The following is a 25,153-nucleotide window of genomic DNA, read 5'->3' on the forward strand; positions in this document are numbered from 1 at the left end:
GCCACATATGTCATCTATAAGTGTGCCAAGTTACAAGTTGTTACGACATTGGTTTGTGTGCATATTTATGCTTTTTGTCAACTTCAGACGCTCACGGAAGCGGCCGCGTTCGCCCTCCCGTGGCTGTTTCTGGAATAACACTAGAAATGTTCCAAACATTTGAAATCGAAATACCGCGTGAACCTTACGTTGTAGAGACTTGAGAAGTGGGTCTACCCGCCATAATTCGGCTATGCTGAACACGCTGGTCTAACCCGCGCCTCTGTACGACCTTCCGTTCCTGAGATATGACGAAATTAAACCTTTACACGTCCATAACGTCGTCACCGTAAGTCACACCCACTTTCCCGTCACGTCAATTCCAGCCACATATGACATCTATAAGTGTGCCAAGTTACAAGTTGTTACGACATTGGTTTGTGTGCATATTTATGCTTTTTGTCAACTTCAGACGCTCACTGAAGCGGCCGCGTTCGCCCTCCTGTGGCTGTTTCTGGAATAACACCAGAAATGTTCCAAACATTTGAAATCGAAATATCGCGTGAACCTTACGTTGTAGAGACTTGAGAAGTGGGTCTACCCACCATAATTCGGCTATGCTGAACACGCTGGTCTAACCCGCCCCTCTGTACGACCTTCCGTTCTTGAGATATGACAAAATTAAACCTTTACACGTCCATAACGTCGTCACCGTAAGTCACACCCACTTTTCCGTCACGTCAGTTCCAGCCACATATGTCATCTATAAGTGTGCCAAGTTACAAGTTGTTAAGACATTTGTTTGTGTGCAGCTGCGCGTCCGCGGGGGGGCAGCAGCGCTCCACGCATCAGAATCAGCTGTTATTCAACGTGACTGTCGGACCCGATCACACAGATTCAGACGTGATTGTGATGAATCTATAGTTTAACACAAATAAGGGCGGGGCTTGCGGCATCGCGCCGCTCCGGCAGAAATCCACGCTCCACTCGGGACGTCTCCAGCCGCGCATCGATCAATGCATTGGCTCGTTGACACGTGCCCCCCCCCCCCCCCCCCCCACCCCACCCCACCCCACCCCACCCCACCCGAGTCCTGGACCGATCGGCGGTTCACAACAGAAAGGCCTTGGGTGGGAGCTCCGCCTTCATCTTCCTCATCCTCAGCACCGTGGACAGCTCCCCGCCTCCCACCTCCCGTGGGTTGATGGTGGGGCAGCAAGAACACGTGACGGACTGCAAAGTGTGACACTTTTTATTATTCATTCAGCACTGTGGAGGAAACGCCGTGATGTCACGATATAAAACGGTAAGTGTGTTCTGATTGGTTGTTCACTGATCGATACTCTCATTGGAGGCTGCTGCCCTGGTCGCATTCCAGCAGCACGAGCTGTTTCTACATGCTAATATATGAGAGTAGTGTCATTCCACAGCCCCGCCGCGGCTGCGTGGAATGGGCTCAGTTATCACGGGCTGGAAACACTGAGGTGAAATGTTGGGTAGGGACAGGGACAGGGACAGGGACAGGGACAGGGACAGGGACACAGACAGGGACACAGACAGGGACACAGACGGGGACACAGACACAGACAGGGACACAGACACAGACAGGGACACAGACAGGGACAGGGGCAGGGACACAGACAGGGACAGGGACACAGACACAGACAGGGACAGGGACAGGGACAGCTTCATTCTGGTAGGACAACGATTCCCCCCCGCTTTACTCCCAGCTCCGTGTTATCTGTGTCTCTAGTGTTCCTCATCTTTACATTTAGTCCACACGGCTGGAACAGACCCTCAAATCGGATTCATAGGACTCAAATGCATTTAATCAGAATAGTCCAACAGCGTTTGGTCCTAAACCAGATGTGTCTGATTCCTCAGAATCCACGTACCTTTTCTGTATAGCATTTAGCAGCGGTCATGAATGTTGGGCAAAGCAAACATCAAGGAACAAATGTAATAGATTACAGTACTGGGGAAATGCTTCAATCAGCCTGCATCTGCATCTGCAATGTGATTTCACAGAACTAGAACTCAGCCCATAATCCAGCTGTAATCAATAACTAATATTGCACACGCAGCGTTTGATTAAATGTCTATCTTTGGTGGAAGCGCTGATGGTTGTAGCACATTTAAAATCCATTCTAACCTCCTTCGATTCTGTCCTATTTTAGTGAAGTAATAACTGTGGGCATATCAATCTTATTGTCTTAATGTATTTAAGTCAATTTTCCCCCTGATTGATTATTGACAGTTGGTGCACGAGTATCTTTCCACACAAGGAGACTCTTTATGCGTAACAAGGCTGCTGTTTTTTGCATCTTTGGTGTACTGAAAGAGCGTCTGGAATTTCTTCACTTAAATTAATATAGTTTGTGTTAGAAAAGCAAGATAATTGAGAAATGCTGTTTGATATTTATTAAAGAAGGAGGGGCAGCAATGGTGCTCCGATTTTAATGTTCAAACTCTGTGGAAGGTGCAGAGACCAAAAACTGGGCCATGCTTGTCTGTAACGTCGTGTTATTTGTTGCCTGCTGACGGAGCAGAGGAATGTAAAGTGCTCATCTCTTACTAGGTGAAGGTCGCTCAAGAGGTCGCGAGGCTGCTGCTGTTGGCTTACGGATGATCTAAATCTGTGTGTCTGTTCTCTGATCCCTCCGCTCATCAATCCCAACTGGGAATTCATTCATCTTTATTTATCTATGTATTTATTTTAATGTGTCGACCTCACCTGAGTTCTCTCGTTGTTCTTTTATTGGCTAACGGTTACGTAACGGCTAAAGACGTGATGTTGGGATTCGGATTAGAGCTGTGCTAGTTTCAGTTTTTATCCAGGAGCTGCAGCCCCGTCTCTTTCCTGTCCTCCTTCCTTTTGTAATGAATCCCCCCCCCCCCCCCCTTCCTGCACGCTCTGCACTCTCTTCCAAGGTCGACTTTGAGCTCTCGTCTGCCACACAGGAATAGCAGGTGCACGTTGTGCACGTTGTGCATGTCCGTGTGAACATGAGAGATGTGCACGTCTGACGGGATGCTGCTGCTGCACGGGACGGGGACTGCCTTTGACTGCTTCGCCCTCGCTCTTCCTCGCTCTTCCTCCCTCTGTCTCCTCTCTGTCATTGGATCGGATATTTGGGATCGAGCAGGAAGGAGATCACTTTGGGAATTACTGAGATCTGCCGGGGAAGCCGTCAGCATGCGCTGAGAGGGTCCATTTAATCCTTCTCTCTTCTTGCCTCTGGTCCTCCTCCTCCTCCTCCTCCTCCTCCGGCTGGTTCCCTGCAGAGTTCCAGCTCCACCATGTCCTTGGCATTCTGTGGGAATGAGAATAACTCGGTGGCCTACAACGTAGATGGGGGGGTTCTGAATAATGGCTGTTTCCTGGACGCACTCAACGTGGTGCCACATGTCTTCCTCCTCTTCATCACCTTTCCTATCCTCTTCATTGGTAAGTGTCACTGGGAGGTGAGGTTCGCAGTTTCTTCACACACGCACACACACACACACACACATTGAGGGGCTGTTGCGAATGAACATCTGCTTGATTCAGTCCATCAAATGAAATATTTTCACAATTCCTAATGAAAGCATATCTTGTCTTATCTACATATTTTAACACACATAAAGTTTCTTCTGTCATTCATTTCTTTCCCTGCGTTAAGATAGACTCTCTGTAGGGGTTGCTGTCGCGTAACCAACAGTGGAAATATTACTCGTATGAGTGTGGTAGAAAATAAAGTTATAAATGTGCCCCATCTGATGAAAGCTAGTGCAGCGGGGCAGATGCAGCGGGGCAGATGCAGCGGGGCAGATGCAGCGGGGCAGATGCAGCGGGGCAGATGCAGCGGGGCAGATGCAGCGGGGCAGATGCAGCGGGGCAGATGCAGCGGGGCAGATGCAGCGGGGCAGATGCAGCGGGGCAGATGCACCGGGGCAGATGCAGCGGGGCAGATGCAGCGGGGCAGATGCAGCGGGGCAGATGCAGCGGGGCAGATGCAGCGGGGCAGGCATTGGGTTACACCTCCTTTGTTTCTGGTCCTGGCTGCTCTCCATGCTGTTAGTGTCATCGTCAGCGCTGCACACGCTCCTCTGCTGCACGCACGCATTATCTGGTCTCATCATGCGCCGCAGTTTTTATTCCATCAAATATACATATGAATATGTTGCATATTCAATGAAAATAACAATATTAATACTAATAGTTAATACTGTCAATGATCATTACATCAGCAATAGTAAAAGGTTTTACTTGCATTCATGACAGATTATAATTGTAATTATATTAAACAGTCCATTAGTGGTATGAATTTGTGCACGTTTGTAATGTGTGTGTGTGTGTCTTTGATTCCTGAAGCACCAGCTGTGCAGCAGCTCCGGGGCTGAAACATCGTGTTAATCTCAAAGATTTCTTTTATGACCGCAGCGATTCACCCTAATCAATGAGATGAAATACAATTTGATGACTTGGACGATTGGAATAATGGACTCAGGCCAACGGATTCCTGAACTCTAAATGCTTAACACACTATCAGGCAGCCATTACCCCGATAGCTTCTGTCTCTAAGCCTCGTTGATCACACGAGATCAATTGATCAGGATGTTCCACGCTGCTCTGGGAACAGAAAGATCCACTCGGTTGTTCATTTGAGGACACCTTCTGTCGATGGAAGCTGTTCTTCTGCTCCTCATTGTGTGTTCATGGATGCATCTCGTGTCGTGTGTTCTGCTTGAGGCTGGGGCAGCCAGAGTTCAAAGGTCCACATCCACCACAGCACCTGGCTTCACTTCCCAGGTCACAACCTGCGCTGGCTGCTCACCTTCATCCTGCTCTTCGTCCTCGTCTGTGAGATAGCAGAGGGCATCGTCTCTGATGGGTAGGTTTGTCACCAACTCCTGACACAGATGATGTCACCACAACTTATGAGAAGTTATGATCGACAAAAACGACGCAAATGTTTCTTTTGATTGGTTGTTTATTCTAATCTAGATGATCCTGATAGCAAACAAACAAAACAAGAACATTTGTGTCGTATGTGGATCCCTCATTTGTTCTGAGCCTCCTCCTCCTCCTCCTCCTCCTCCTCTTCCTCCTCCTGTCGTCTATGTGGATCCCTCATTTGTTCTGAGCCTCCTCCTCCTCCTCCTCCTCCTCCTCCTCCTGTCGTCTATGTGGATCCCTCATTTGTTCTGAGCCTTCTCCTCCTCCTCCTCCTCCTCCTCCTCCTCCTCCTCCTCCTCCTCCTCCTCCTCCTCCTGTCGTCTATGTGGATCCCTCATTTGTTCTGAGCCTTCTCCTCCTCCTCCTCCTCCTCTTCCTCCTCCTGTCGTCTATGTGGATCCCTCATTTGTTCTGAGCCGCCTTCTCCTCCTCCTCCTCCTCCTGTCGTCTATGTGGATCCCTCATTTGTTCTGAGCCTCCTCCTCCTCCTCCTCCTCCTCCTCCTCCTCCTCCCTGTGATTCATTTGCAGGTTCAGCCAGTCTCCCCACCTCCACCTGTACATGCCTGCAGGTCTGGCCTTCATGGCTGGAATCACCTCTATAATCTACTATCACAACATCGAGACCTCCAACTTCCCCAAACTACTTTTAGGTACAGTTTTTATTCTGAGCTCTTCTTCATTGTCCACATGGAGGTCATGGATTTGGTGCTTGTCTGCCTGTCTGTCTGATTTTGATGGTCAAAGGGACAGCCCATTAGATTCTGGTGATGTCCTGGATCTTTTTAAACTAACGGATTCTTTACCATTGCAGGGATAAATAGAGTAGCCTATATATATTCTGTTCTATAATTAAACATTTTTTCCCTTTGACTTCTCACCTTTATGACTACAGTACATTATTTGGACAAACAATAGTACGACGAAATCCATGCAAGTCCAGTATGGAACAATGTTGTTTGTTCTTAACTGGTTGTAATAACGGCCATACTTGCAGCTGAAATGATGACCCTGCTTCTTCTTGTTTTCCATTCCTCTCAATGCGTCTTTAACTCATTGCTACTGAAGTCCGTCTTGCTGAGACACGTTCAGCCTCCGGGTCTCTGTATAGCCAGTCTCCTAAGGGAAGCAGCTCTGGCTTCATTATTGCACTAACACAGATGCATGTGCAGCAGGGTAGACGGTCTCTTAACTCAGCGGTGTAATAGTACCACGACTTAAATAATACGGCAGTTAACTGTTTCCTCTCACGGTGTGAAGGAGCAGACGGGGGCCATAAAGGAAATTCAATAAAAGGAATTAAAAGAGGAAGACATTTACACTGAAGAGGGAAACATCAGTAGCTGAAATAATGCCTGGAAAGGACGCCGTTGATATCAGTTAATCCGGTTTGATGAGTATGAAACAGAAGTATACCGCTTTTAACACTGGAGACACGTATTTAATGTTTACTCTCTGTCAGTCGGTTCATTGATCTTTTTGACTTGTCCAGTGACTTTCTGTCTGTCTCTGACTGTTCGATCGCAGCCCTGCTGATCTACTGGCTGTTGGCTTTCATCATGAAGACTATCAAGTTTTCCAAGTACACAGAGCACGGCATCGGCCCCAGGCAGCTACGCTACTGCATCACCGGGCTGCTGGTGCTGCTGTATGGACTCCTTCTAGCCGTGGAGATCAACGTCATCCTGGGCCGGGTGTGTGTGTGTGTGCGTGCGTGTGTGTGTGCAAGCACGCGCAACCATGAGATTGGTTTTAGCCTCAGTCATAGTTTGTATTAAAATATCCTTATAGCACTTATAATCCTGATTAAAGTATAAATTATGCAATAGGCCAGCTTCATGACAGTAAGATAAAATAAAAAATAAGAGCTTCCAGCTGCCATCTAGCTCATAAATATAATATAATCACTTTCTAATAATCATAAAAGTTCCAGCCTGATTGCTATGAATGCAGAGCGTCCACATGAAATGATGGGATGTAAGGTTCACATGTTACCATGGTGATATCAGATAACCTTTATGAATGCAGAACAGAGACAAGTTGTCTTCTGGCAGCTTTAATGAACCCCGTTGTTACGAGGGCGTTCATCCGCTGCCTATCTGAAGATTATTCTATTAATCAATCCCATTGATACCGTCTCAAATGAGGTTCTTTTTACACGCAGAGGAATTGAAGGTTGCGTCGTTGTGTGTGTAATGTTCCGCTCAGGCCATTGGAGGAGACACAGAGTGGATGAACACAAACTCTACTCTCTCTCTCTCCATCTCTTCGCAGCGCTACGTGTGTTTTGCCCACCCGAAGGAGGTGAAGCCGCCCGAGGACCTTCAGGATCTCGGAGTTCGCTTTCTGCAACCCTTCGTTAACCTGCTGTCCAAAGCCACCTACTGGTGGATGAACACCTTCATTACCGCCGCTCACAGACGACCCATCGACCTCAAGGTCATCGGCAAACTGCCCATCGCAATGAGAGCAGGCACCAACTATATGAAGCTACGCAAGGCCTTTGAAGACCAGAAGGTTGGTGCATCAAACGGCAGCCGTCTGAGGGGCATCGTGTTGACCTCGTCATGTCTCAAATGACCCGGGACTAAACTGAGCTCGATTAGTTTAGACCGTAAACACACACGCATGTAAAGATGCTCCTCCTCTTCCTGCTTCCATCCTGTCAACGTTGACTTTTTATTTGTTTGACCCCCGTTCTGTCTGGAGTTTCCATATTGTTCTTGAGTTCTTGAGCTGCTGGACCTCTACTGAGATTTAGCTAACAGAACTGCCTCTTGGTTCTTGTCGATTGGAATGCCACTAGCGGCTGTTTCCTCACTGCGTATCGCCGTTCCTTCTATCCCCCATCACTCGCACGTGCCTGGGGTCCGGGATGAAGGGCCTGCTCGACGGGGTCACTGTTTTCCAGTGTTTGGAAGGTCACATAGATTTGTCACCGCTGTGTGTGCGTCCGGTGTGAACAAAACCCGACTTCCTTCCAGAAGGAACGAGGGATGAGCGATCCCGGTGGAGATGTGGGTGGGGGTGGGGGGGCATTTAGAAGCCACCGGGTCACCGGGTCATTCCCATTCTACTGTGAACCAGGTGACATCCCGACCCCTGCGGGGGTGAAATGACTGCTGTTCATGGGAAGCTCGTTTTACTCTGTGTGAGAGAGAACGAGACATCCTCCTTCTGTTTTGTTTGATCACGAGGTAGAAAGGAAATGTGTGTGTGTGTGTGTGTGTGTGTGTGTGTGTGTGTGTGTGTGTGTGTGCGTGGGTGAGCAGTCGCTGTGTGTAGAATCAAGGCTTCGGTTTAATGTGAGTTTAACTGGAAAGATAATGATGCATGATGAGGATCACGTATGTCTCAGGGCTCTGAGAATGACACCCACACACACGCACAGACACACACACGCACACACACACACGCAGTGCGAGTGTTTAATGCATTATGCAGCTCTTCCTCCTGTCGTGAGGATTTATTTAACGCTCAAACAATGTTTAATGTCTTAAACTGAAGAATTCGTATTTGTTGTTTAATTCCTAACCAATTCATGACTGACGGGGTTTTCTGTCAACACGTTAGTCCCTACTCTTCAAATTAACCCCTTCAGTGTCCCAATTTGAAAGATAGATGGCCATTTATTTATATCATTTAGATTTGAATAAGCTAAATGCTCTAAAGTGAAAGGCAGAATTATTCAGTCAGCTGTATTTGCATGCTGATTAATGTCTGTTTTGTCCAGCGGCCTCAGGGCGTAGCACCCCAGGGCCCAAAGTGGATCTGGCAGGCCTTGAGGAAGGCCTTTGGCAGGCCTCTCATCCTAAGCATCACATTCCGCTTCCTGGCCGACCTGCTGGGCTTTGCCGGACCTCTCTGCATCTCTGGCATCGTCCATCACATCAGCAAGGACAACCGCTCCATCCACCAGCCGGTGAGGATCTCCATGAGAGACGTGGCAGATTAGCCTAGCCTAGCATCGCCTAGTGATGAGAAACTGCTGCACCTACACCTAACTATACAAATTGGTGTTAATAATTTAAGATGTATTTTACTTTATTGATCCATCAGCGGGGAAAGTATTTTTTCACTCTACACGGGAGCAGTTAGGAGTTCAGTGCCTTGATCAAGGACAGCTTCTTATTTTAGTGTTGAACAAATTATTTAAATGGCATTAATGAAACAATAAACTTTGTTTATTTGTTATTACTTTATTGATTTGATGTATCCTTATAGTCAGGTTTAGAGTTCCTGAATAATCAGTTGCAAGTATTCAGTAATAAAGTCTCCTAAAGGTATTATTATATTATATTATATTATATTATATTACATGTATTGTTGCTGTAACTTTAGCAGGAATTAGGATTTCCTCTAATATCATGAATGAAATAATTTTCTTTTCAGGGTTTTTGGTGTTCCTTTACAAATGATTTAAATCAATAAATAAATCATTATTTATTGATTTATCCAACGTTGCCATCTTCAACCTTATAAAATGTGCCGGTGGCATTGCCTGACAGAAAGGGCTGTTTTCACCATGGTTTCCACACATCTCTCACAGCCATCTCTGGGATTGGCAGAAACAACAGATCTGTCTACTATAATGTTCATAGCTGCATCGGTTGAATTTCCTTTGTGAGCCCAGGTTAGCTGCACAGAAACAGGACAGAGAACCATCACAAGGCTTCCTTTCAAAGGCCACAGTTTCATGAGCCTGTTTGTGGCGCCCCGCTCCCCCCGTCCCCCTGGCCCAATCGGGTTCTAATTTAGTCCTTATCAATTATTTATAAGGCTTATTGCTGCTGGTGCTGTCGCTGTGTCTTAAGTTCCACACAGGGCAGGTTACCATATCAGGAAGTCACCGCATTCACCGATGAGCATGACTCTTTAATAATTCCTTACATTGATACGAGCCAGTAGGCTGGTAATTAATGAATTTTAAAAAGGTAACAAGAACAGCCCTTGATAGTGTGTGATTTCTGCTGTTTGAAAGCCACAGAGACTGTAGCTGGGGGGGGACAAAATGAATCCCATGAGTCTTCTTTGGTGTCTAATGTGATACGCTCTGGGGGCTCTGCAGTAACGGTCTGCTGGCTATGATGCATTTTCAGTGGGTGCTGTTTCCTCCAGTAAGAACAGCTTCCTGATTACAGGCAGACCCTTGAGTCAAATCCAATCCTGAAGCATTCAGCCCGAATGTCTGACCTCGCAGCGGCCCCTTCCTCCCTATCCATGTCTCCCTGCCTGTCTTTCCTTCTAGATGACTTTGCTGGGGATCTATTTCATTTCATCCAAAGAGTTTCTGGAGAATGCGTATGTGCTCGCAGTGCTCCTCTTCTTCGCCCTGCTCCTGCAGAGGACATTCCTCCAGGCCTCTTACTATGTGGCCATTGAAACAGGCATCAACCTGCGAGGGGCTATGCAGGTATATGATCCTGTGAGTTCCTGCTGATTCGACTCTACTGAGGCCTAAATGGAACTAATTGGTGTTGTCCTCACCCCAGACTAAAATCTACAACAAGATCATGCGTCTCTGCACCTCCAATCTGTCCATGGGAGAGATAACTGTCGGTCAGATCTGCAACCTGGTTGCCGTAGATACCAACCAGTTGATGTGGTTCTTCTTCTTGTGTCCCAACTTGTGGGCAATGCCGGTACAGGTAAGAAAGATCTTTGTGTATGAATTCAATAGGAGGGGGGGGGGGAGATGTTACCACAATGTAATAGCTGAGCTACAGCAGAACAAATGATTGCCCTGGTTGACCCACATCCAATAGACTGACACCATTTGGAGCTTGTGCGAGTCCGTGATGTAAACAATGAATCACGCTGATTACTGATCGCGTACTTGTCGTGTCACTCGAGATTTTAATGGTACTTGTGTTTCTGAAGAGTTTTTTTTTACTGATTATATCAAGATAATGACTAAATGTTGATAAAATGCATGCTGCTGATTTTATACAACACAAACAAAGTTCTTACAAAGGAAGTGAAATGTTTTACCCATGATGCTCCTCTTCCCCCGTGCTACACATTATTCAGTGACAGGGTAGGACATGTCTCATCCATATCAGTCTGGTTGTGTCTCCTGGGATATTTAGGGCTTTATACTGTATGTTGTGATGATGCTCACAGGGCGAGGCACAGAAGTCAGTGGCTAGCATTGTGTTCCTGAACAACGTCTCTAGGTTAACCTTGACCTTCTCATTCGAGGTTTAATGTGATCTCTGTCTTGCCTCTAAATCCTGAACAGATTATTGTAGGAGTGATCCTGCTCTACTACCTCTTGGGAATCAGTGCCTTGATTGGAGCGACTGTCATTGCTGTGTTGGCTCCTGTTCAATATTTTGTGGCCACAAAGCTGTCCCAAACACAAAAGAGCACTTTGGTGAGCATGTTTGCTGATGATATAGTGGTGCGCATGACTATTTGATCTAGTTCCAGTGTAACGTGGTCGATCGTTTCTGGCAGGAATACTCCAGTGAACGCCTAAAGAAGACAAATGAGCTGCTGCGGGGCATCAAGCTGCTGAAGCTGTACGCCTGGGAACGCATCTTCTGTGACAGTGTGGAAGAGACCCGAGGCAAAGAGCTCGTCAGCCTGCAGGCCTTCGCTCTTTACACATCCATATCCAGTGAGGACACGCAGATATTTGTTCTCTGATATTCATGAAACAAATAGACAAAAAAAGTGTCTCCTTCATTAAAGACATTTATGGGAAGGTCAGAAACACTTGACTAAAGTGTTTCTGTTATCATTTCATCCCGCTTGAACCTACAATATGTTTAATAGTAACAGGATATACGGATACATGTTTCAGGCAGGCCTAACAGGAAGTACTGTATTGAATTTCCAACAACGTCCTATTTGCAGTACCTATGAGATCACTATACAGTATCATGACTGGGTACTGTCCAGCTTATCTTCTTCCACACTCTTAGATTAACAGTTAAATGACACATTTAGATAATTGAGATAAATAAATACTTCTCTAGCTACACAGGAGATAAAACTATGTGGATTTTTTCCCCGCTTATCCTCAGGAAACCCTCCTCTGAGCCGAATCCCCCTCGCTGACATGGATAAAGTAATTTTTGTAATGAAATGCCTTCACATTTGCCTGTCTTCCTATTCCGCTTTCAGTTTTCATGAATGCAGCTATTCCCATTGCGGCTGTGTTAACGGTGAGTGCCGCTTTCACCTTTAATTCACTTGTGCTTAATTATTCATGTTCAGCAGAGTACATTCTGGTGTCTTTCATGAAGGACAGAGCGGCACCACAAACCGTTCTGTATTTATAGAAGTCCTTTGTGGTTGCACACTTTAAATTTAAGGTCAAACCAACACCAAGGACACATAAGAGCAAAAACAACAAACACAAAAATCAGCTCGACAGCTGGAGAATAAATTCAGCTCCTATTTTCTGCTATTGAGTTTGACTGTCAGCCAACTAAATGCTACCAGCTCACAGGTTTGAATGTCTAGACTCTAAAGCCATGTTTGTGAGACTGACCTCGGGTCACTTTGCTTTCCCTCTCATCCTGCAGACGTTTGTGGTTCACGTCCACATCTCTGAGGACGCTGATCTGTCCCCAGCGGTGGCCTTTGCGTCTCTGTCCCTGTTTCACATCCTGGTCACGCCCCTCTTCCTGCTGTCCAGTGTGGTTCGCTCCACTGTCAAGGCCCTTGTTAGGTGAGAGAATAAAACGTGTAAAACAGAGAATCTGCAGATATTGAGGCGAGAAGAGAAAACGAACACCGTCTGATAATGTGGTTGACCTTTGAGCTGCATCGTTGGGTCAGCCTTTGTTCCTCTGGTGTCTCGCCCTGGAATCTGTGTGGTGCAATACAAATAATTTAATTTTGGATCTAGCTTTTGTGCCGTTATAATTTGTCTTTCACAGATACATGAAATCCATTAATCCATTTGAATGACTGTGAATCAGCCACATATTTTGGAACTATCATTGCTCTGCTGCTGGACTGGGACTTGTGTTGTCCCCTCTACACATACTGTATATATTTTCATCTCCCAGATTATGACCTGGCTCTGGGTTGGAGTGCACACTGTGTCATGGGTAATACACGCGGGGTTCATTTGTTTCATGTCCCTAATAAAAAAATATCATGTTATGCTGAATAAAATGACATCCAGAATCTGCATCTGTATCCTGATCCACCTGAAAACATACAAGCGTTTTTATCAGTCCAGGATATCACGCTTAATAATATTTCATCAAAATTAGTTGACAGTATATTAAGGTATCTTACAGACAGACCACATAACCTCCTCCAACCCTTATCTAGGCAGTGTACAGTAACTCAATGTAAACGGTCATCAGCTTAATCATAAGGAAAATAAATAATCCACAAAATGAAAAGTATGATTCAGGTAATTTTACTGAGACGGTTCCCCTGAGCTATGCTGACAGAGACCTAGCGCATACATGTGAGAAGAAATGTGATCGCAAAAACGGGACAAAAGAAATCACATTTTCATGCTTTGACTGCAGTAAATTATGTCTTTGAGCTGTAAAATTACACTCAGATAATTAAACCATGAAACAATGTATTGCTCTAGTTTTGAAAGAAATTCTCATGACTCAAGTCAATGAGCTCTCATAGTCTTTTCATGAAGGCCATGAGCGTTTCCTGTCCGTTCTGGGTGGGATGAGTGGCCGTGATGAGACTCATGCCGCTCTGCTCTAAATTACTCCCCACATTCTCTACACGGGCTTTGAGGAGCTGCTGCTGTGTTGGTCTGAGCATCTTATTTCACAAACTGCCTTAAATAATGTCTGTGATGTCTATTTTTGGGAATGTGTGATCTGACACAAAAAACAAAACCCTCCTGTGTCGATGTAGCACCTTGACCTTTCTTCACGCATCAGAAGAAGAAAATAGCTCAGTAGATGGTGCAACCTAAATATGTTTCATTAGATTTCCTTTTTAGCGTTGTCATTAAATAATGATAACGGTTGATGCATTGTATTCACACTATTACATGTTATCTGTACTGTACTTTATCCTGAGTGACTCAATGCATGAGAAACAGAAAGACATACATGATTACTTGTTGAGAGGAAGCGTTAGATCATTTTCTATAGAACAGATTTAGTCATTACACCAGGAGAACATTATTCTCTTATTCTCATGTAGAGATTGTGTGTGTGTGCAAAGAGGAGAGAAAGTAAAGATGAATCTCACTCATTCTGTTATCATGAACAACGTTTGCTTGGTTAAACTGATCAGGATTTCACTTTAGTTACACGTTGTTGTTGTTGTTGTTGTTGTTTGTCTTTTCCTGCACTCATGACTTGTTTTCTTCCCCTCTGTTTAATCTGCAGTGTTCAGAAGCTCAGTGAGTTTTTCTCAAGTGATGAGATAGGAGATGAGCAGGAGCCCAGAGCAATGGCAACCTCTGGCTCCAGCAATCGCAGCCAGAATAGATACCAGGCAGTGGTGAGCACATCTGTGGTTTCGACTCTCCTCCAAGCCGCTGAATCCAAAATGTCTCACTTTGTTGTGGATCTTATTTTCTTCTTCCATCCTATTGTCTTCCTCTCTTCTGTCTCTGTGCCTGGTGTTAAACAATCATCCTCTTGTCGTTCCCAAGCCTTTCCCTTCATCATCCTTCCCCTCTTTGTCCCAACCCCTCCAGCCCCTGAAGGTGGTGAACCGGAAGCGCCCCCCGAGGGATGACTGGAATAACTACAGCTCACCGGGGGACCACGAGGGTAACGGACCCCCCCAGGACATGGACCAGGACATCTGTATCAAGGTGAGAGACACGAAATGAGATGATAATGCATCATCCTGCAGACTTCAACAGACGTCAGGAAGATGCACGTTTCAGTTCATGAAAGCAGCGATGAAAGAGAACTTTGAACATTTACTGCCATATTGGCAACATATATTTCTTCCTTTCTTTTCTTTGCACGAGGGACATAGATGTGATTACATTTTTAGTATAGTAAATAATGCAAAATAAAAATAGACACTTTCAGAATTAAATTGCTCTAGCTAGCTAAAGCTACATAAACAATGTTAGGACAATGAAGGCAAATATAGTCAATCAAATTTTAAAAAGGCTAATTTGCTAATATAAATATGTAATAATTTACAAATGTAAAGTGAAATTAAAGGCAAGCTGTAAAAATATTTATCTTTATGCAACTTGTTTCCTGTAATTAAACAGCCCATATATGTCATAATCATTGGACTAAAGCTCATCTGAGTGGCAGGAAATTAGGGTGACCCTGTGCTGCTGTCCTCAGATAACCAGTGGGTATTTCACCTGGACCGATGGGCCGCCCACTCTCTCTGATGTGGACATCAAGGTTCCTTTTGGTGAGCATCCAGCAGCGTGACGTGTCCTTGTTCTTCCTGTTCCTCCTTCCTGCTGGCTGCTTTTATTTACCTGTTCTCCGCATGTCATCTCTCTCTTGTCAGGAAAACTGACGATGATCGTGGGCCAGGTGGGCTGTGGAAAGTCGTCTCTGTTGCTGGCTGCACTGGGAGAGATGCAGAGAGTATCAGGAACAGTCACCTGGAACAGGTGATTGACTATTTTACTGTTACCAGATATTGTCCTGTGTGTTAAGAGGCTCCAGGATGTGCTGCTGCTTCCTTTATAATCTGGGCATCTATAAGTGAGGAATTCTGGGGGACAAGCTTAAAAGCAATGGGAGTGTTTCTCAAGAATAAATAAAACGTCTATTTATTTTCTTCAGTGTTTCATAAAGACAGTTGTGGGTCTGCTGTGAGGTACTTTGACTCAGTGTGTACTCTGACTATTGCAGTATACTTATCCGATGGGTTTGTGTGAGCAGTATAACACAGCTGGAGCATTTTCTCATGCTGATCATGTTTTCACTGATTTGCTCAGTGTCTGTTTTTTTTTAACGTCTAGCTCTAAGTTTCTGGAAAAGTTGGACCCGGTAGATCTAGAAAATCAGAGCACATTTCAAATAGCTCATCTAGAAACCAAATCCGCGTGTCCCGTCTGATGCTCTCTGGGAGCCGTTAAGCTCAAGCTGTTGCAACTGGAGGTCGCCCCCCACCCAGGATAGCGCAGCTATCAGTCTGCACTCAACAAGGTTCCTCCTTCAGGTCACACGCTCTCGGGTCCTAATTCTGTCCTGATGATGCTGCTGTGCTTGCAGGCTCTCCTATATTAGGCTGGCCTGTGCAGCCTGTTGCGTGCCGAACCCGACACTCATCGTGGGTCCCAGAGAGGGACTTAGGCCTCGCCCTCCTCTAGCATTCACACATATGCTTTGCATTTGTCCCTGTGTTTCCACTTTGCCTGTTATTGTTGTGACGCTTTTCAATTAGAGCATTTAAAGCAAATCTTTGATTAAATATTGCATCTGGCATGATAATTGACTAGTTATGGACATGAATAAAGAATAGTTGACACAAATGATTGCGATGAGAAATGCTTCAGAGGATAGAAGAGAGTGTGTGTCCCATGTCAGAGCTTTGATTCAAAGCCGGCCTGTGTGCTTTGAAGGTGACCATAGTCAGAGTCAGCTGTTACTGATGGTCGCCTGTCATATGTTCAAATATTAGTCTCAGGCTAAGAATAATTTAGAAGCTATTCTTTAGCTTTCAATTATATATTCATTGTGAAGCTTTTGAAATTTAATGTTTCTGAACTTCTTAAATAGCCAGTTTATAAAGCAGCTTCCTCCCAGGTTGTAGCACTGTTTATGACGTTTTGAGTTTTACCATCTGGTTTCTCCTTAGCTAACTGCCCCCCCCCCCCCTTTGATAGTCCCTCTCCAGATATAGCACTGACAGGATTCTCTCTCTTTAAAGTGGATGACTATTTGCATGTTGACTCAGTGCCTGATCAGCGTTTGATCAGTGCCTGATCAGCGTTTGATCAGTGCCTGATCAGTGTTTGATCAGAGCAGCGCAGGCTGGATATCTTAAGTACAGCGAGGTTTGGGTTGCGACTTTGTGACTCCAAAGAAGACCAGCGGAAGTAAAATTACTAACATCAAAGGATTGTTCTACTGCAGAGGGTTAATAATTAATCAATTATTAATAACACAACTTTAACGACAGAAACTTAAACGACAGTTAGAAACTGTGGGTTGATTTTGATGCCTTCCAGAGGAAAAGGAAGAATGTTCTATTGATTGACGGATAAACAATCCTGCATTTATTGATTTATTTGCTCATTTTCTTTTTCATTTAAATTCTTATTTTTTCATGTCTTCATTCCCATGCAATAGACTTTATTCTATCACATTCTAGTTTCATTTTTACAACCCCTCCCTTTATTTCAGTTGAACACCTTCTGAATGGGGGTTAGTAACGGAGGTGTTTAGATGTGTGTGTGAGTGTGTGTGAGAGACTCAAAGCAGATGCTTTCCCTGATTATTATAACGACGTTTGATGAGGAATCATTTGTGATTTGCTTTACCTGCTTTTTGCAGCCTGCCAGACCTGGAGTCTGAGTCTGAGGGAGCTGAAAGGTAAGAACTGAGTGCTTTAAAGAAGATAAACTAAAGCTAAATAAACCAGAGACAAAGTGCCCCTTTAGAGGCTGAAGCAGTCGAGCATGGATATCTGATGATGACTCCTTAGTACAAACACATTAAATCAGGGCGTGTTGACTGATTGTTTGAGCTGTTGCACGTAGAGGGGAAACGATCAATCAGTGAGTAAGGGGGTGCGGGCCTTATTTTTAGAGTGGAAAAGATTGCAGCTAATGATAGTTCATGTTCATGTAGGGCAGCGTTAGCCTGTTTGTCTTTGGGCTGATGAGCAATGAAATAATTGCCATACTGTGGGAAGGGTAGACGTGTGTGTGTGTGCGTGTGTGTGCGTGTGTGTGCGTGTGTGTGCCATTGCAGGATAAAGATGGTGGTTTAATGTTGTTTGATGTTTACTCGGCAGTCCTACAAACAGAGATCCAGCAGGTGATGGAGACATCGGGTGAGCTCACACAACAGCAGGTGGTCTCCATGGTTACACGTCATCCTTATCTTAAAGTTCACTGAATAGAGAGCGACAGTTTCCTGTTGTTGTGCTGACTCATCCCTCTGATCTGAAGTGACGCTTGTGTGGTGGAAGCAGTCATCGCGTTCTTATTTGCTTTTACACTTGTGTTTATGTTTTAACTGGTAGGACGAGAGGTGCGGTGGCCTACGCTTCCCAGAAGCCCTGGCTTTTGAATGCGACAGTGGTGGAGAACATCACCTTTGAGATGCCCATGATCAAACCGAGGTAAGCTCCTCTTTGTGATGCGTCGTGCCATTCATGTGGAAGATGTCTCTCTCTCGTTCTCTGTCTGTCCTCATGTCTGTCCTCTCTCCGTTTGTCCCCACCAGATACAAAGCTGTCATTGAGGCTTGCTCCCTTCAGCCTGACATCGACATCCTTCCACAAGGGGACCAGACAGAGATTGGGGAGCGGGTCAGTAACTCAGCCACTAAGCCGCTCCGTGGACTTTTTGTCTTATCACGGAGACTTCTGTATCACTTCTGTCTCCTACGCCGTTTCCCTCGGATGCAGGGCATCATCCTGTCAGGTGGACAGAGACAGCGAATCAGCGTCGCCAGATCCTTGTATCAGCAGACCAACCTGGTCTTCCTGGTGGGTCTCCACTCACACCGCGAAGCGATGAGCGCGACCGTCCATGATGGCGTTCCTCTCCTCCTCTCCTCCGCTCCTCCTCTCCTCTGCTTCTACCCCATCCAGTTTATTTGCATTCCGTTTGTGTTTCGTAGGACGACCCGTTCTCCGCCTTAGACATCCACCTTAGCGACCGTCTGATGCAGGACGGCATCCTGAAGCTCCTGAGACAGGAGAAGAGGACGGTGGTGCTGGTCACACACAAGCTCCAGTATCTGCTGCATGCAGACTGGGTAAATCGGACGTGATGCTTCGTTTGACTGCTTTCCAGAGTCGGCTCCGTGCTTCTACTCTTTGATGCTTTCTCAGATCATCGCCATGAAGGATGGAACCATCCAGACTGAAGGGACTCTGAAAGACATCCAGAACTCTGAGCCTCAACTCTTTGAGCAGTGGAAAGCCCTGATGCACAGACAGGACCAGGACTTTGAGAAGGTGAGAATGAATCCTGAATGGCCGGACCATCCGGGACCGTCTCGGTTTGGCACTTTGACTGACATCAATTGTAGTATTTTGTGGTCAGACGTTTTACTTTGTGTTTCCTGCAGGACATGGCGGCAGATCTGGAGAGGAAAAACCTGCGTAGGACCATGTACTCTAGAGACGCCGTGAGGACCGAAGAGGACGAGGACGAGGACGGTGAGGCGCCAGAAACACGGTCACCATGTTCTGCATGCCTCTATCTCACCTGTGGGTCTGTTTCCAGACCGATCTGTGGAGAGTGACGAAGACGAGCACCTGTCTCAGGTGATGCGTCAGCGGGCCACCATCCCCTGGCGCTCCTGCGGCTCCTACCTGTCCTCCGCCGGGCTCCTCCTGCTGACCCTGTTCCTCCTGTCGCAGCTCCTCAAGCACTCCCTCATGGTCGCCATTGACTACTGGTTGGCTCACTGGACGTCACACGTCATCAAGGCCAAGCGCGAGGCCTCCGCTCACAACTGCTCTGTTGCCCGGGTGAGGGGGGGGGGGGGGGGTTAGAGGATCGAATTTGACCTTCAAACATAAATCCGATGAAGACTTTTCTCATTATAAATGTGGGGCAGGTTTTGTGATTCGTGTTTACAGACAATCAATGATCTTTTATTATTATCCACATGAACGGTGAGAAGGTGCAGAGCCCCCCGGTGGCGAGTTCTTAAATCCCCGGAGTGTCTGTGCGAAGGTCAGGCTGCATCGTCAGCGGCCTCAGCAGCTGTTGGCAGGTTATCGCGTTCCTGTTATAAGATCTGTATGCAATGCCACATGCACAGACAGAAGGTGTGTGTGTGTGTGCGTGTGCGTGTGCGTGTGTGTGTAGGTGTGTGTGTGTGTGTCGGCTGCTGTCCTCCACTCCCCTCGTTAATGTGCAGATTGCTGCCTGAGTGCAGGAGACATCATGATTGGCTGTTCTTCAGCGTATCTAATCCCTGCTGTCGTGCACACTCATGGCCGTGCACGCTGCATGAATGTGTGTGGGACTAGGAACAATGTGAGGATTAGTTACTGATAACTAATAATGCAGCAAATTAACTTTCTGAGTTAATTATTTTAACAGGAAGTAACATGAACTAAAATGACAGAATGATTAGCAGCACAGAAGAAGCATCAGACCCCCCCCCCCCCCCCCCCCGTTTAAATGGATTCTAAAACTGCCCCCCCCCCCCCCTGTTTAAATGGATTCTAAAGCTTCACTGCCTTTTGTCACATTAGAACGTTCATGTTTAATCATTATGTTTAATCAGTAATTATGACTCTAATTACTGAGCAGGGAACACACAAACCTGCAGCGTAATGCCCCGGCCCTCTCTCAATGCCCCGCCCCTCTCTCAATGCCCCGGCCTCTTAATGCCCTTGCTCTCTCTTAATGACCCGGCCTCTTAATGCCCCGGCCCTCTCTCAATGCCCCGGCCCTCTCTCAATGCCCCGGCCCTCTCTCAATGCCCCGCCCCTCTCTCAATGCCCCGGCCCTCTCTCAATGCCCCGGCCTCTTAATGCCCTTGCTCTCTCTTAATGCCCCGGCTCTCTTGCTCTCTCTCAATGCCCCGGCCCTCTCTTAATGCCCTTGCTCTCTCTTAATGCCCCGGCTCTCTCTTAATTCCCCGGCCCCCTTGCTCTCTCTCAATGCCCCCCGTCTCTCGCCCTGCCTGCAGGACTGTGGCTTCAGCCACTCGTGGTTTCTGTCCGTGTTCGGGGGGCTCTGCTGCCTCGGCATCGTCCTGTGTCTCGCCTCCTCCGTGGCCGTGGAGTGGACCGGCCTCAGAGCGGCCCGGGAGCTCCACCAGAGGCTCCTCGGCAGGATCGTCCTGGCCCCCATGAGGTGTGTGTGGCGTGTGCACGAGACGGAAGTCTTTCACCTCTGCTGTCTCCATGGTTACCATGCATCAGTGCGGTACTGTCAGCAGGATGAACGCGTTTATATTTTAACGAGATAAATATTTGAACCTACCGGTGAGCGGCGAGGAAGGTGACGAGTGTTTCGCCGCCCTTCGTCCCTCCAGGCTGTTTGAGACCACGCCCCTTGGCAGCATCCTCAACCGCTTCTCCGCGGACACAAACGCCATCGACCAGCACCTCCCCACCACCCTGGAGTGCCTCTCCCGCTCCGCCCTGCTGTGCGTGTCCGCCCTGGGCGTCATCTCCTACGTGACCCCTGTCTTCCTCGTCGCCCTCCTGCCACTGGCTGTCGCCTGCTACTTCATCCAGAAATACTTCCGGGTGGCTTCCAGGTGAGCGAGACGGGACGCTGTCATTGGTTGAAGCCGTACGGGGCGGGCGGCGCCCAACAAGCTCGCAGCTCGTAAACGCTGAACCGCCTGTCTCCCGGTCAGGGACCTCCAGCAGCTGGAGGACAGCACCCAGCTGCCTCTACTGTCCCACTTCTCTGAGACGCTGGAAGGTCTCGCCACCATCCGGGCCCTCAGGTAACGCTTCCCAACCAGGAAAGGAGTTTAAAGTCCACCTGTTGTCATTTCACATGCACTTTGGAACGTGGCTGTGCACAATCATGCATGTGGTGAGATTCTGACTTAAAGAAGGTCACGGACTTCAGGTACCTCGGGTCAACGGAGAATGTGGAGGCGGAGCTAGAAGGGGCGGAGATGATGATGTTTTTATCACACACAGGTTGAATATAGATCTATTGTTTCCTGGTGCCTGATGCTGATTGGTCGATTCTTGTTACCTGATGCTGATTGGTCGGTTCTTGTTACCTGATGCTGATTGGTCGGTTCTTGTTTCCTGATGCTGATTGGTCGGTTCTTGTTACCTGATGCTGATTGGTCGTTCTTGTTTCCTGATGCTGATTGGTCGGTTCTTGTTTCCTGATGCTGATTTGTCGGTTCTTGTTTCCTGATGCTGATTTGTCGGTTCTTGTTTCCTGATGCTCATTGGTCGGTTCTTGGTACCTGATGCTCATTGGTCGGTTCTTGGTACCTGATGCTGATTGGTCGGTTCTTGTTACCTGATGCTGATTGGTCGGTTCTTGTTACCTGATGCTGATTGGTCGGTTCTTGTTACCTGATGCTGATTGGTCGGTTCTTGTTACCTGATGCTGATTGGTCGGTTCTTGTTACCTGATGCTCATTGGTCGGTTCTTGGTACCTGATGCTGATTGGTCGGTTCTTGTTTCCTGATGCTGATCGGTCGGTTCTTGTTACCTGATGCTGATTGGTCGGTTCTTGTTAACTGATGCTGATCGGTCGGTTCTTGTTACCTGATGCTGATCGGTCGGTTCTTGTTACCTGATGCTGATTGGTCGGTTCTTGTTAACTGATGCTGATCGGTCGGTTCTTGGTACCTGATGCTGATTGGTCGGTTCTTGTTACCTGATGCTGATTGGTCGGTTCTTGTTTCCTGATGCTGATCGGTCGGTTCTTGTTACCTGATGCTGATTGGTCGGTTCTTGTTTCCTGATGCTGATTGGTCGGTTCTTGTTACCTGATGCTGATTGGTCGGTTCTTGTTTCCTGATGCTGATCGGTCGGTTCTTGTTACCTGATGCTGATTGGTCGGTTCTTGTTTTTCCGTCCCCAGGTACGAGCCCAGGTTCAGGCAGAGGCTGCTGCAGTTCGCTGACGCCAACAACATCTCCTCGCTCTTCCTCACGGCAGCCAACCGGTGGCTGGAGGTCCGCATGGTAATGAATGTCTGCAGGTGTCCCCTCCCCCCCCCCCCTCTGTGGGACTGCTGCTCACATTGATGCGTTTCTGACCCCCCCCTGCAGGAGTACGTGGGGGCTTGCGTGGTGCTGCTCGCCGCCGTAGCCTCCATCACTCACCCTCTCTACAACCAGCTGTCACCGGCCTGGTGGGGCTCGGACTGACATACGCACTCATGGTGAGAGAGAGAGAGAGAGAGAGAGAGTGTGTGTGTGTGTGTGTAAAAATTCATTCTTCTTTATCATTATCAAGCGATCATTGATTTATTAAGAGGTTTTGCTGCACACCGTGTGTCGTCTCTCCTCCTCCCCCTCCTCCTGCCCCCCCCCCCCCCTGCTCCTTCTCCTCTTCCTCCTCCTCCCCCCCCTGCTCCTCCTCCATTAGGTGTCTAACTACATGAACTGGATGGTGCGTAACCTGGCAGACCTGGAAGTACAGCTCGGTTCCGTCGAGAGGATTAACGGCCTCCTCAAAACGGAACCGGAGAATTACGAGGGACTCCTCGGTGAGACTTCTGTTAAATGAGAACTTCTGAGAAAGCGATCTGAGGTTGATGTTAGACGTTCACTCTTGTCCTCTGAGTTCTGGTCTGTGTCTGTCCCAGGTGTCTCTCAGGTCCCCGACGGCTGGCCGCAGCAGGGAGAGATCAAGATCCAGAATCTGAGTGTCCGATACGATGCCACGCTGAAGCCCGTGCTCAAAAATGTCAACGCATGCATCAATCCCGGGCAGAAGGTGACCAACCTGAAAACAAGATGGACGTGCGATGAGTCCTCGCTCGAACGATTCCCGCTTGCTCCTTCCAGGTGGGGATCTGTGGCCGGACAGGCAGCGGCAAATCGTCCTTCTCCTTGGCCTTCTTCCGCATGGTGGACATGTTTGAAGGTGCACGAAGACATGCTAGCTGTGATGTGAAATGACTTTGAACACCTTGCTAGCGGCGCTTTGCGTTTGTAATCCCTTCACAGGAAGGATTGTGATCGATGACATTGACATCGCCAAACTGCCCCTGCAGACCCTCAGGTCCCGCCTGTCCATCATCCTCCAAGACCCCATCCTGTTCAGTGGAACCATCCGGTACGCTGCTAACCGTCTGAGTCCTCCTGCATGGGGCTTTAGTGGGAGGAGCTGCAGCATGGGAGGGGCCAAAGACTGTCACAGATATTTCACATAAATGTTTGGGAACTGCGTGAACTTGTGGAATGAGCGTCTAATGTGAGACCTTTAGGTCCCTTTAAGAAGTCCCTCTAGGTCCCTCTAAGCCCCTCTAAGTCGCCCCTCGTGTGTGTGCTAATGAACGTGTGTGTTTGTGTCAGCTTCAACCTGGACCCAGAGCTGAAGGCTCCTGACGAGATGCTCTGGGACGCTCTGGACATTGCTCAGCTGAAGCCGGTTGTTAAATCGCTTCCCGGAGGTCTGGGTGAGGACACGTTTCTAACGTCCGTGTCTCCGTCTCGTTTCCCAGCCGCATGGACATCGTGCTCACATCTCTGGGTTTACATTGTAATAAATCTTTCAGCACGTTTCCCCTCCAGATGCTGCGGTGACAGAAGGAGGAGAGAACTTCAGCCAAGGTCAGAGACAGCTGTTCTGCCTGGCCAGAGCCTTCGTCAGGAAGAGCAGCATCCTCATCATGGACGAAGCCACGGCATCCATCGACATGGCAACGGTGAGTGTGTGTGTGTGTGTGAGCACTGCAAGGTAGAAGAGTAGAATGAGGGGAATAGAGAGAGAGAGAAACTCAATCTGAAGGGCAAATCAAAGGACTGGGGGTAATTCTCATCTCTAGCTATTGAAACATGAAACAATGGGGGCATTTGCCCCGTCTAAGGGGGGGGGGGTCCACAAATGGCTGATTCTTATCTCCCTCGCAGGAGAGCATCCTTCAGAACGTGGTGATGACGGCCTTCGCTGACCGGACGGTGGTTATCATAGCGGTGAGTATTTGTCCTCGCTGCGTCTCTGCGTCCCGCTCAGCGTCCTGATCGGCTGTCTTCGTCTCCGCGGCGCAGCATCGCGTCCACACCATCCTCAACGCCGACCTCGTGATCGTGATGAAGCGTGGGATCATCCTGGAGGACGGCAGGCCGGAGGCCCTGCTGGACAAGGAGGACAGCGTCTTCACCTCCTTCGTACGGGCAGACAAGTAGGACGAGGAGAGAGAGAGAGAAGAGGACATTTGAAGACATTCAAAGTGCAATTGTCTCATGGAATATAATCCGTTTATTTTTCAAACATGTATTATATTTGTACATAAAGTTAGTTCTTTGTTAATAAAATGTAAATGATCGTTCGTGCTTTTTGATGGAGACATTTGGGATTAGGATGAAGAGATTTTGTGGAATTGATATTGATTTGCATTTTGTCTTTGGCTGAGGAAGACATGAAGGGGGGGGGGGTCACATGAGCTGCCAGGACTCAAAGGAGGTGAGGGAGTCCGACTGAAGCCTGGGGGCGTGTGGG

The 25,153-nt window shown here is 47.5% G+C and overlaps 1 protein-coding gene across 1 annotated transcript; it reads left to right on the forward strand.

The window, feature by feature from the left end:
* Positions 1 to 3,270: 3,270 nt before the first annotated feature.
* On the forward strand, positions 3,271 to 24,840 carry LOC137916778 (ATP-binding cassette sub-family C member 8-like). Its single transcript, XM_068759742.1, is given in 39 exon segments — positions 3,271 to 3,427; positions 4,712 to 4,853; positions 5,449 to 5,570; positions 6,445 to 6,611; positions 7,192 to 7,434; positions 8,651 to 8,839; positions 10,166 to 10,330; positions 10,410 to 10,565; positions 11,159 to 11,293; positions 11,377 to 11,539; positions 12,049 to 12,089; positions 12,453 to 12,598; positions 14,253 to 14,367; positions 14,567 to 14,686; positions 15,183 to 15,255; positions 15,358 to 15,463; positions 17,355 to 17,393; positions 17,818 to 17,856; positions 18,049 to 18,147; positions 18,252 to 18,336; positions 18,436 to 18,516; positions 18,651 to 18,788; positions 18,865 to 18,990; positions 19,104 to 19,194; positions 19,262 to 19,509; positions 20,685 to 20,851; positions 21,033 to 21,260; positions 21,363 to 21,455; positions 22,566 to 22,668; positions 22,756 to 22,825; positions 22,828 to 22,868; positions 23,075 to 23,195; positions 23,295 to 23,425; positions 23,497 to 23,575; positions 23,659 to 23,767; positions 24,007 to 24,110; positions 24,226 to 24,359; positions 24,565 to 24,627; positions 24,703 to 24,840. Coding segments are annotated over 39 exon segments (4,758 nt in total). The 5' UTR covers positions 3,271 to 3,279.
* Positions 24,841 to 25,153: the final 313 nt, after the last annotated feature.

This window comes from Brachionichthys hirsutus, unplaced genomic scaffold (genome assembly GCF_040956055.1).
Source record: "Brachionichthys hirsutus isolate HB-005 unplaced genomic scaffold, CSIRO-AGI_Bhir_v1 contig_942, whole genome shotgun sequence".
NCBI lineage: Eukaryota > Metazoa > Chordata > Actinopteri > Lophiiformes > Brachionichthyidae > Brachionichthys > Brachionichthys hirsutus.